Source organism: Lagopus muta, chromosome 1, assembly GCF_023343835.1.
Source record: "Lagopus muta isolate bLagMut1 chromosome 1, bLagMut1 primary, whole genome shotgun sequence".
In the NCBI taxonomy this organism is placed as follows: Eukaryota; Metazoa; Chordata; class Aves; order Galliformes; family Phasianidae; genus Lagopus; species Lagopus muta.
Window position 1 is genome coordinate 183,894,197 of NC_064433.1, and position 13,008 is coordinate 183,907,204.

At 47.0% G+C, this 13,008-nt stretch overlaps 1 protein-coding gene across 1 annotated transcript; it reads left to right on the top strand.

The window, feature by feature from the left end:
• Positions 1 to 1,456: 1,456 nt before the first annotated feature.
• GPR83 (G protein-coupled receptor 83) lies at positions 1,457 to 6,403 on the top strand. Its single transcript, XM_048958417.1, has 4 exons — positions 1,457 to 1,843; positions 2,181 to 2,306; positions 3,256 to 3,389; positions 3,742 to 6,403. The coding sequence occupies exons 1-4, from the start codon at positions 1,457 to 1,459 to the stop codon at positions 4,364 to 4,366; spliced, it is 1,272 nt and encodes a 423-aa protein (XP_048814374.1). The 3' UTR covers positions 4,367 to 6,403.
• The last annotated feature ends 6,605 nt before the right edge of the window (positions 6,404 to 13,008 follow it).

The following is a 13,008-nucleotide window of genomic DNA, read 5'->3' on the forward strand; positions in this document are numbered from 1 at the left end:
GGCACACCATGAAGTCAGCTGAAGCAGATACCAAACTGTACTCCATCACTATTGAACTTATGTATATTCTTTTCACGGGAATCACATAAAAACTTTCAACTCTGCTGAATGTTTGAAGGGGAAATATCACATCCTGCTGGGATCCTGTCTTTTCAGAAAGAGAGAGAGCAGATTGGTTGCCACATCAGGAAGAGGTACAGGAAAATGTGCAACTTGTGGAGGGGTTAAGGGCAATATGACAAGAGGGAATGGATTTAAACTGAGACAGGGGAGGTTTAGGTTTGATATTAGGAGGAAGTTTTTCACACAGAGGGTGGTGACACACTGGAACAGGCTGCCCAAGGAGGCTGTGGATGCCCCATGCCTGCAGGCATTCAAGGCCTGGCTGGATGTGGCTCTGGGCAGCCTGGTCTGCTGGTTGGTGATCCTGCACATAGCAGGGGGTTGAAATGTGATGATCATTGTGGTCCTTTTTAACCCAGGTCATTCCGTGATTCTATGATTAAGGTATTTTTTAAATCCAAATGCATCCCTTGGCATTGAAAGCCAGTTCTTCCTGTGAAGTTAGACAAAGTAGGTGAGGTCCTGAGGTCATGGTAGAGAGTTCATTAGTAATGACAGTGGATGTCAGCCTGCTGGAGGAGTGCTGCCATGTATCTCTCATCTCTCTCGTGGCTGAGAAAGGAAAGCATTACAGAATGCTATCAGCTTGTAATGGTTTGGCAAAATTGCGGATTACTGAAATGAATCATCTCTGAGAAAATATCTGCTGCCAGGTGGGTATTTCTGGTGGAGAGCACTGTGTGTGAGGCCTCATGGCAGCTGCACAGAGCTGTGTCAGGGGAGGGGCATGTGGGGGCTGGTAGGTTGGTAATCTCCTAACCCTTAAACCATAGCTTACAGTCATGGGGTGACACCTTGTGCATGCATGTATTTTCACCAGTATGTGTGTGCGTGACTTTCTGTGCTGTGCCCCTGTTCCATGCCAGTTTGTAGTGATGTGAAATAGGCTGGAACTTCTTTTTGAGATATGGCCTGGAAGGCAGCACAGCCCCTGTACACACTGTTGGTGCATAAGCAGCACCAAATCAGCATGAGCAGTGCTGCTCTTGAGGAAGGATGCTGAGAACCAAAGAGACAGATTTTGCCTGCTGTACAGAGTGCAGCTGTGATTGTCTTGGAGTGACGCCTGAGGGGAGTGTAATTGTGCAGAACTGCAGCACGTCAGAGCAGAAATAATGCTATGCAGCCCAATGGGCAGGAATGCTGGCTGGGAGCTTGTGCGAAGACACAGAGCTCCTCTGGAGGAGAAAAGTGATGAGGAGCTGAGCGGGAGAGAGAGGAGCCCTGCTCCTCTGGCTATGCCAGTGCATCACTGGTAGCAACGTGTGCCCAGCCACAGCACTGCCCTGAGTGAGTTATTTCCCCTGGGGAAGCACACAGCAGCCTGCCAGAGATGTTCTCCTGTTTTGTTTGGCTCTCCCTCCCCTACTTCGTGAACACCTTCCCGACCTCAGGAAAGTTCCCCCTCAACAGAAGTCTTGAGGAGATGTTGGAAATCCCAAACATCTCGGGGTTCTTTCCATGGGATAACGACACGCTGGCCGACTGGCAGAGCTTTGTGGGCAGGAGCCGGCACGGAGCAGACTCACAGCATGTGGCGGCCAAAGCTCTGCTCATCGCGGCGTATTCCATCATCATCATCTTCTCCCTCTTCGGCAACGTCCTGGTCTGCCACGTCATCATCAAGAGCAAATGCCTGCGTTCCGCCACCAGTCTGTTCATCGTCAACCTGGCCGTGGCTGACATCATGATCACGCTTCTCAACACGCCTTTTACACTGGTAAGATGGGGACAGAGGCCTTTCTTGCTGGGGGAGCTATGGCTGCAGCTCGGTGCATTGGGGTGACCTGCTGGGACGCAGAGAATGTGCCATAAAGACACTGAAGTAGTTTTAGTAGCCTCAGCAGTCTGGCAACGATTCAAGGCAGAAAGAAACTGCAATTTTAAGGCATTTTTACACAGCAGAAGTAGTTTTGTGCCGGAGGTGGAATCATAGGTGTTAGAAGGGACCTCTGGAGCTCATCTGGTGCATCCCCCTGCTAAGGCAGGTTCCCCACGGGAGGAATTTAATAAGCATGTGGGTACAGGCACAAGTGCTAATGTCATTCTGATTCCAGGCTCGTTTTGTGAACAGCACGTGGATATTTGGGAAGGGGATGTGCCATGTCAGTAGGTTCGCGCAGTACTGCTCGCTCCACGTTTCTGCTCTGACCCTCACAGCCATTGCCGTGGACAGGCACCAGGTGAGAACTCACTGGAGCAGAGAGCAGGAAAGCTTGGAAGGGTGTGATTAAAATGAGAGAGTGTGATCCCATGTCCTTCCCTTCTCAGCTCTCAGATTAATGTAAGATGCATGAAGGGCTGACAGTGTGGTGGAGCAGCTCTTTGGTGTTAGATGAGAACAGCTCCACACCTGCAGTGAGGTGGGACTCCCAGCTGGGGACAGGAACTCTGCAGATGGTCATCCAGTCGCACTCAGGCCAAGATGAAGTCATAAGGTCTGATAGGAATTCACACAGGCAGCTGTCCCATGTGGGAGGCTTCTTTGGCCCCAGTGCTGTGGGTGTGGGGATGTCCTGCTTGGTGTCAGGCAGCCCTGGGACATTTCACTCCACATGAGATGCAGAGGGTTGGTGTTTGTCATGAGCAGGGCAGAGCTGCTGCTGCTGCTGCTGCTAGAGGGATCAAGTCTGGGAGCAGTCATGTGTTACCAGGTTAGATTCACCCCAAACACACACAAAGCAGGCTGCTGGTGGTGATATTTTTCACTTGCTAACATCTAGCTGTTCCCATTATCAGAAACATTCTGAGGAGCTCTGGCTACTTCACAACCCCATGGACCTCTGGTCACTGAGGCAGACTATGCCTCCATCCTTAATTTGCTTTTAAGCAAACAGAATCTGGGAATGAATACGTGTGTAAGGCTCACTGATGCCGCTGATGCCCTGTTTTTGTCACTCAGACTAAAATACCAATGTTCAAGGGTTGGACTGGGATCTGCCTTTCCTTACTCCTGGATTATTTCAGATATTCATGTGCAACTTGTAGGCAGTGAGAGCTGAGAGGAGGCAGCACGGTTTGCATGCTGAATGTCTGTGTCTAGTAATAGATATAAGAATGGAAGCCTGCAAAAAATTGATACAATTATTTCCTGAAATGACACGAGCCTGAATGTTAGTTTGTTTTGAACAGGTCATAATGCACCCTCTGAAACCTCGCTTACCTATGGCAAAAGGCATTATCTACGTCTCTGTAATTTGGGTCATGGCAGCTTGTTTTTCCCTCCCACATGCTATCTACCAAAAACTCTTTACTTTTGAATACAGGTAAGGATGATTTTCCTATGTTGGTGTATTTTCCTCTAGTCTCACCGGAGGCCAAGTTCCCGATGGCTACGCATTGGAATTTTCTATTGAAAGCCCTGAACTCACATTGAGGTTACCCAGAAAGGGGGCTAGTTTGTAATTTACATCAATTTCCATTTGTGATGGCTGACATCCTCTTCTATTTTATTTTATTTTTTTAATATTTATTCTCTCACCCTAATCATACAAATTAGAACACGAAGTTCAGGAACTGTCCCAGTCGTTCTATTTCTATACGTTGGCATTTGGGTGGGCTTTGAGGTCCCTTCCAACCCAAACTGTTCTGTGGTTCTGGATATTTCTCCCTTTGCAGTGAGGAAGTCACTCGGTGCCTGTGCATCCCAGATTTCCCCGAGCCAGCTGACCTCTTCTGGAAGTACCTCGACTTAACGACCTTCGTTTTGCTCTACGTCCTGCCCCTGCTGATCATCTCCGCTGCCTACACGACAGTGGCCAAGAAGCTTTGGCTGCGCAATGTCATTGGGGATGTCACCACCGAGCAGTACTTCGCCCTTCGCAAAAAGAATAAGAAGACTATAAAGATGCTGATGCTCGTTGTCATCCTCTTTGCCATCTGCTGGTTTCCCTTAAATTGCTACGTCGTCCTGCTCTCCAGCCAAACCATCCACTCCAACAATGCCCTTTACTTCGCCTTTCACTGGCTTGCAATGAGCAGCACCTGCTACAACCCCTTCATCTACTGCTGGCTTAATGACAGCTTCCGGGCAGAACTGAAGGCTTTGCTCAACATCTGCAGAAAACCTCCGAGCCTTGCAGAACAGAGGCTTCCCTCCACGGTCCCTTCCTACCGAGTGGCGTGGCCTGAAAACAGCCTCTTCAAGAGGCTGCAGGTCTCTCATGTCCCTGCCTCAGCCTCCATCAGCCACTTAGGAAAGATGGACATCTCTGCAGTTGAGCCCATAGTAGCTGCGAGCTAAATGGTGGCCCTGGGAGATGGATACAGACCACACGTAGGTTTGACTGGATCTAGGCAAGTGGGAGGATGTGGAACCCTGGCCTAAGCAGAGACTGTGCCAACTCCTGTGGTTGTACTGAAAAGCCCAGCTCCACAGCTGGTAGTGTGAAACTGATGTTAATGGCATGGAGACTCCAAAGGGAAGAAAGCAAAGCCTTGCCAGGAATGAGCTTGCTTTCTGTCTTGGTCAAGCTGACTTTGGGTCTGCTGGCAGGAGGGATTCTCTGCATGTGTCTCTGTTATTTGCATGACCGAGTCTGTACCACTGGGGCCATTTGTGTGCTTTGCTGGTATTTGAACACTCAAGCAGCAGTCTGACATTAAGCCTTCATCCTTTCAATCTCTCAGTAGCAGCACACAGACAAGTAGATATACAGAGACAGAGGTTGCTGGTTTGAATTTTTTTCTCCCATTTGTGAAAATATCTTCAGAGAGGTGGAGGGATTATAAACAGCCATTGGAAATTAGAGCTGTCTTTTACATCACAAGCACTCTTTCTAAGGTAGGGTTGAAGAAAATGTGATGGCTATTTGTGTAAACAGATTGGCAAACAACAACCTGTTAGCTCTGCATCAGTTGCCAGCGCTAAATCACACAGAACTGTACCTTCGTGAAACAGGCATGAATATTCATAAAGCTTTAATTCAAATAGAGACCTAAAGCCTGAGAACTTTAAACATATTGTCCATGATTGGAGCACTGATGGTTAATTTGAGTTGGGATTGGGACCTGTTAATCAGAGAATCATAGAGTGGTTTGTGTTGGAAGGAACCTTGAAAGGCCATTGAGTCCAACTCCTCTGCAGTGAGGAGAAACACCTACAGCTTCATCTGGTGCTCAGAGCCCCATCCAGCCTGGATGAGGTGCTTTTGTTCAGAGCATCTCTATGCTGTTACCAGGTGGTGACTGAAGAATCCTGCAGTGTGACTTCTTACCTTATTAGTGTTGCTCTCTTCCCCTGTAAAGCACCTGGGAATTTCTCAGATTAGACACGTGAGATATTTCATCCAAGCTAAGATGTTCCCACTGATGATCCCAACTGAGCTCACTGGAACCAGTTCATAAATAAACTTCTGTAATGATATCTGTGATAGCAAGTAACAAAAGAGGAAGATTTTTGCAAGATATCCTCTTGTGAATGAGCAATTTTAGTGCATTTAAAGATTGGTGAGATGTAATGGACAGCCATTAAGAAATTGATATGACTGCAGCTCTCTGGTGTAGAGTGCGGAACTTAATGTTCTTAGCAAAAAGATATTAGAATCTGAACAAGACAAACAAAAGAGCATTCAAAAAAACGTTGCCTTGTATTGCACAGGGAAATAGTCACTTTTCCTGTGCTGCAGCAATTAGCCCTTGATGTCACATGGCAGTGCCTGTTCCAAGTTCAGTTTGTGATGGCCAGCAGAGAAGTGAGAAAAAGCTTTGTTATTAATGACTAAAAGTGGAAAGAAAAAAAAAAAAGGAGAGAGAAAAAAAATTTATTCCCCAGTGTCCTCTAATAAACATAGACCTCTAAGATCACCATGTCCAACCACCAGCCCATCCCACTGTGGCCACACACCACCTCCCTCAGTGCCACGTCTCCACGTTTCTTGAGCTCCTCCAGGGGCAGTAAATCCCCACCTCCCTGGGCAGCCTGTGCCAGTGCCTCACCACACTTTCTGAGAAGAAATTTTTCCCATTCACTCCATTAGTGCTCGCGACAAAAGGTCCCCAGCGTGCAGAGCCCTTCAGCCTCCCTTCACATCCTGTGGCAGCAGTTTCAGATAAATAAAGCTTTGGGTATCACTAAGTCTGGTGTTTGGCAGGGACAGGGGGACGTGTCAGTGGGCATGGTGGGGAAGGGTTGGCAGTTGGACTAGATGATCTCAAAGGTCTTTTCCGTCATTAATGATTCTATGATCCTTTGTCCTCTGGACTTGCTGAAGGTCCAGAGCTCCATCTGAGGGAGCTTCTGCTGTGAGAGGAATTGCAGGTTTAGTCTTGATCAGAGCTGATGAGCAGTGATGAGTGCACAAGCAGTAGAGCGATGCAAGTGATGCTCTGCCACGCTTGTGCTTAAATACAGCTTTGCCAAGCTGGAACTGTTTGGGCTGAGTTGTGTTTTATGTCAGAAGTCTTTTCTTCCCATTCACTAAGTATAATGGAGTTGTTTTCACTCACATCCAAATGCTACAACAGATTTTGCAGCTACATCCTTGTTCCTTAGCTTTGTTTGGGACGAGAGCCTGAACTCAGGAAGATGGTCTTTCTGAAGGTGAAGGTAACCTTTGGCCATTTTAAGACTCACCTTCCGTAGATGCAGTTTGCTTCCTTAAACAATTGCATACAGAAATTTGTCATAACACAAAACAGAAACTTGCCAGCAAACAAACGCTCAGATGCCCATGGCAGTGTTAGCTCCTTCCCTGACAGGGACTCTGGTGGGTCTGAGCAGGGCTCCCACAGCTACAGGGTTCTGTGTGGAAAACCCTTCTTCAGGCTCTGTCTATGCCCTTCTGGGTCCAGGCACAGAGAGGCTGTAAGAAGTACCGGAGCTGATTTCATTACAAAGTCTCGGAGGGATGGACCTGGCAAAAAGAAAAGTGGGTTGGGCAGATGATGGCCAGTGAACATGAACAGCCTGATCTGGGCCTGAGCTGGTGCACAGGTCCAGCAATTTTGGAGAGAGAGAACCTAAGCAGACAGGGAAGGAGCAAGCTCACAGGTGAAGCTCTAGAAACTATGCCCTTCTAAACTGTACATAATACACTGAGCTACAAAGTCCTTTATGTGCTACAGGGCGATTTCTGATCAGCATTGTCTTCATTTTCCTTATATCTGATTTGGGATTCTAGATGAACATCTTGCATTCATTGCTGCTGCTGAAATCAGCAGGGGTTGTGCTCTGAGCACATGAAGTACGGTAGAATGCAAAGTATTCCAGAATCATTGTGTCCTGGGCAATTTGAATCAGGCTTCTAGGCTTCATGAGGAATATCATACCTCGGTTCTGTTGCAGATCAGAAGGTTCTTTTAAAATGTAAATGAAGTCATGAATAAAGTCATTACACAGCATTCATGTGCTCCCTGGATGAGTGTGGAGAGACAGTCTGAGTTATGAGAAAACAAGATAAATGTGCAATGTGGAGATTATCTTTCATTTTTTCCTTTGTGCACTTATGCCTGCTGCAGCCATGCTTTGTGCTGTATGTTGGTTTTATTAATGGGCAGTGCTTTGGAATAACCATAGAATCACAGAATGGCCTGGGTTGAAAAGGACCTCAAAGTTTCAAGCCCCCTGCCCTGGGCACAGTTGCCAACCACTAGACCAGGCTGCCCAGAGCCACATCCAGCATGGAACCATCAGAGAGATGGTTTGGTAGCTGGCTTTTGATGGGCAGATTATCAAGAGGAAGCCTGACAGGAACTCTGGTGTGAGAAGAGGTGGTTGCTCTGGGCACCATGAGGATGCTCTTGGAAGGCTCTTCTTCTCCATTGGTAATGTAAAGCATCATAGTCCGTTGTGGGGCATTATGGAAGGTCTTGTAGCTTTATCTGACTTCCTAAGCAAGTTGATTTTTCCCAGTTCCACATACATTCCCAAGTGCTATGTTCAGGTGACCTGGCCAGGCTCTCTCCTGTGGCACATTGCTCCAGAGACGCTGCCTACAGGCTCCTTGCTATACTTCTTGGGTGCCTTTTGGTTGACAAGAACTAGATTTCCTAACTTATGCAAAGCCACACCTGCTTTCTTCCCTTGTTTTCAGTATCTTTATAGTTACCAAATGTCCTCCTGTTGGGGTGAAGGAGGAGAAATGCTACATGTGACATGCTATGACCCTATGGCCATTCTGCTGTGGTCCTGTGGCCATCTGAACACTGGTCTTCCCCTGGCAGCTACCCTGTGCTGGGGCCATGTCTCTACCCCAAGGTAAGAGCTCTGACTGTTGTCAGTCATGTCTTTGGTTATCCGTAGAGATCTTTCTTTAAAGTCTGGCTGTGTTTCCTGTGGAGCTTTCAAACATGTTCATTCCTACATCATCCCATATCCATCTCCATATTTGCACTATAAGTCTCTACAGACTCATTTTTAAAGCTGTTTTAATCCACACTTGTGCAGTGTCAGTTTGTGGTCCACCACATCCACCAAGCCTTGGAGAAGTCTATAAGAAAACCCCTCTGCTTCTTACAAGATCAATCACAGCCATGGGGCAAGACCAGGCTGGAAAGGGCCATGGACATAGCAGGGGGTTGGAATTGGATGACTCAAACCATTCTGTTACTGTATGATTATAGGATCATTTTTTGACTAGAGAATGCATCTGTAAAATGAATCCATTAAGGTCACACAGGTAAAGTTAGTGCTGGCATCTCTGGGTGGGTAGGAAGGGCAACTGATATCATCTACCTGGACTTGTGAAATGGTCTTGTACCATCTTATCTCTAAATTGGAGATACATGGATTTGAAGGCTGGACAATTTGCTGGATAAATAATTGGTTGGATGGTCACAGCCAGAGGGCTGTCGTCAATGGCTATATGGGTGTATGTCCGGGTGGAGGCTGGCCATGAGTGGTGTTCCCAGAGGACCACCTTGGAACCGGTGCTCTTCAGTGTAGAATCAAAGAATCATACAATCCTTAGAGTTGGATCTTTATCAATGACATACACAGTGGGAGGGAGTGCTCCCTCAGCAAGTTTGCTGATGACACCAACCTGAGTGGTGCAGTTGATACAATAGAAGGAGGGACCTGGGCAGACTCAAGAAGTGAGAACATGAGAACCTCATAAGGTTCAGCAAGGCTTTGAGGAAGGTATTGTGGTTGTGTTGGGCAATCCAGGTTATGTGAGAGAAGAACTCCCTGAGAGAAGCCCTACAGAGAAAGAATTGGGGATTCTAGTGGACAAAAAATTGGACATGAACCAGCAGCATGCGTTTGCAGCCCAGAAGGTCAACTGTGTTCTGGGCTGCGTCAACAGAGGGGTGGCAGCAGGGAGAGACATAGGAATTGTTCCCATCTACTCAGCTCTTGAGAGGCCCCGTCTGCAGTACTGTGCCAGGCCTGGCGCCCCAGTACAGGAAATATGTGGAGCAGTTGGAGCGCATCCAGAGGAGGGCCACAAAGATGATCAAAAGCCTGGAGCACCTCTCCTATGGAGACAGGGCTTGTTCAGCTTGGAGAAGGGAAGGCTGTGGGGAGACTTCATTGCAGCCTTCCAGTACTTGAAAGGAGCTTACAAGCAGGAGGGACTGACTTTTTACACAGTGTAATGGTGATAGAGATGAGGGGAATGGCTTCTGACTAAGAGAGGAGATTTAGATTAGATGTTAGGAAGGAATTCTTCACTCAGATGGTGGTGAGGCCCTGGCACAGCTGCCCTGAGAGCTGTGGTGCCGCATCCCTGGAGGTGCTCAAGGCCAGGCTGGGAGCCTGAGCCGGTGGGGAACACCAGCCCATGGCAGGGGTTGGGGCTGGGTGGGCTTTGTGTTCCAACCCAAACCATTCTGTGATTTTAAGATTATGTGACTATGATCTCCAGAACTTTGAGTGGTTGCCTCTGCAATTTTCATGATTTCTGCAGATTGCTATTTGTATTCAAAAGCAAAATCATTCCTACTGGCAATGCTTTTTCTGTCTTCCTGTAATTCCTGAAAAATATTCCAGGACAGCTGGCCTATGAAAATTATCTTAAGATGTGTGAATTCATAAGTATTAATTCACTATTTCTAACAGTATTTTATTAATTTCCTTCACATAGAATTAGGCAGAGACCTTGAAAGGGACCAAAGATGATGCCAGCCTGTGTCTGGCAGCTTGTGTTATTCTGAACAGTTCTCTGGGGAGAATAAAGCCTTTCTTGCACTTGATGTCACGTGAGGTTTCCCCCTTCCAGCTTTCATTCTTACTTCTGTCCCTCTCCTCTCTGTCCTTAAGGCAATCAAGGGAAATGTCTGCTGAATGGGGACTTCAAGGCAGCACTTTATTGTCACAATCCTAAGTGATACAAGAATTACTCAAGATTCTGTGCCACTGCTGGACCTTCTCATTTTCCTCCTGCTCCAACTGCAGCAGGACGTGGTGCTGCTCAGCATCGGTGCTCTGAGGGCAGAACATTCCCCACCTTCCTAAGCATTTAAGCTGAACTGATGCAAGTGAATGTGATGATGACTTTTTCAAAGCTGACAGCGCAGCATATTCACAAAGCCTCTTTCTGTGATAGGTATAAGGAAGCCAAGACTCTTGAATCACAGAATCACAGAATTGTAGGAGTTGGAAGAACCTCTGGAGATCATGGAGTCCATCCTTCTCACTACATTAGGTTCCTTACAGCAGGTTGCCCTGGAAAGTTTGACCCCAGAACATCACTAGAGAAAACGTTACAGATTTCCCCTGTATTAAATGAATTTCAGCTTCTTCTGGCATTCTGTCTGAGTGCAGGGCAGCCCTTCCTGGTGCAGGAAGTGCGTGTGTTCTCCTCTCTATTGGTGGAGAGCAGAAGAGGACTGCTAGAAACAGCAATTGGAACCTGAGGAACATTAATGCTATTATCTCAGAGAGGGCATCAAGTGCTATCTTCAAACTGTCTTTACTTCCACTTCTCTTACAGAAAAAATACCACAAGTTTCCAGAGACTTGAAAATCTCGTGTTTCTGGTGATTAGAAACCACCTCCTAATATCTTTAATGAATGCCTCTAGCTAGCTACTACTAGCTAATGCAGATGTGACTTTTATCTCAGGATCTCAAAGCACTTCCCAAAGGTTGATCCCCTTGTCCACATTTCTGAGCCACACCATCCTTCAGTTACTGAGGACCTTGAGCATTTGCACTGAGCCATACCAGATAAGTTTCAATGCTGTTTTCTATGCTCATTTGGGTCCTGCAAGCACAGCCATCACTCTGGCCACACAAACCACTGGCAGGTGTTCCTGCTGAAGTTAGTCTGTAATGGACTTAGAAGAAGCAGTATCTACTTTAAGCACCTGGCTAGTAGAAATATGTCATAAGAGTCTCAGGAATACCTGATCCCTCAAAACACACTGACCTGTCTCTGACACATAGATAAAGCCCCAGAAAAGCAGATCCTACTGTTCCCCAGGAGACTGACTCTGTTGCTCAGAGCTGCTTTTTTCATCAACCTTTTGAGGGCAGGTGGCTAAGCACAGCAGCCCCTTCTTCTGACAGTTTGGTAGCCTGCAGCCGAGCCACTAGCTGGGATGGTTGTGCCAACGGAGGCATGAATCACTAAAACAGCTCTCAGAGGCCTGTCTGCAAGAACTTGTCCGAGCCTTGGTAGCTGTCACCTCCCCAAAGCCCCCCATGCATTGTGACTTACAGTCAGAACGGCTGAGGTCGGATGGACCTGTGTCCATCTTGTCCAACCTCAGCTCCAGCAGGGACACACAGAGCAGGGTGCCCAGTGCCATGTCCAACAGGCTTTGGAAGATCTTCAGGAAGGGAGACTTTCAAAATCCCTCTGGGTATGGTTCTGGACAACTCATAACTTGCTCTTGTCATTTGCTCTCTTATTTACCCATCTTCTTTGTTATACTCATGGGAATGAAGCCAAGACGCTCACACGTGTTCCCCTACAGCCCTGCTGTTGAAACCTAGCAGAAGGGCAGCTCATGCTCCTGCCAGGGGCACAACAGGGTGGGTAGATGCAGGTGAGGTGGCAGGGGGAGTTAATACTTTGTCTTTGCTGCTCCAGATGCCCAATCTTATGTCATAGAGTCATAGAATTACCAAATTGGAAAAGACCTCCAAGATTAACTAGTCCAACCATCCACCTACCACCAATATTGCCTCACCAATACTGCCACACTAACCACCTTCCTTAGTACCACATACAGATGGTCCTTTTCAACCCGGGCCATTCTGTGATTCTATGATTCTATGAAGTACTGCATTGCTGCTATGAGAGGAGAAGAAGGACTTTTCAGGCAGATGCAAGAAGAATGGAGCAAGTGCTGCTGATCTGAAACGAAACAGCAGTTGTGGGAAGCATTTCCTACAGCTGTTTTTGGCATTAGGCACCACACATATTTCCCTGCCCTCCACTGACTGGCATTATTGGGTTGTTTTCTGAAGACTTACTTTAGTCCTCTGCCTATGGTTGCTGCATATTAATGAAACAGTGTTTGTCAAGGCTGACAAGTCATACAATTCTTCCGCCTCTCTCTTCTCTCAAGTGTGCAGAGGTTGTTGTTACCTACATCTGTCCCCTTCAAAAATTCAGCAGCAAATCAGGCCTGCACTAGCAAACAGTAATTTGACCACAGAATACTACTAAAGGATTAGAAAAAAGCATTTGGATTTAGCCAGGCTGTGGTTTGGGTACTGAGAGTGTGGGACCACCTCATGCCTCAGCCTTACAAATACTCTCACTGCCATCAAACCTCATCACTCTTGGACAGAAGTTCCTACTTCCAAAGTGCCAAAATCCCATCACTAGGTAACTTGTATTTTCTGTAACAGCAAGCAATCAAACAAACAAAGCTCTACAAATACTAAGCATTCAGTGCTTTTGCATGTCTGAATTCTAAACTTCCTTTAGTTTGCATTCAGCTCTGGATGTGTTTGGTTGTGCTCTTTGGCAGCTGGTGTGTCTAAGCACAC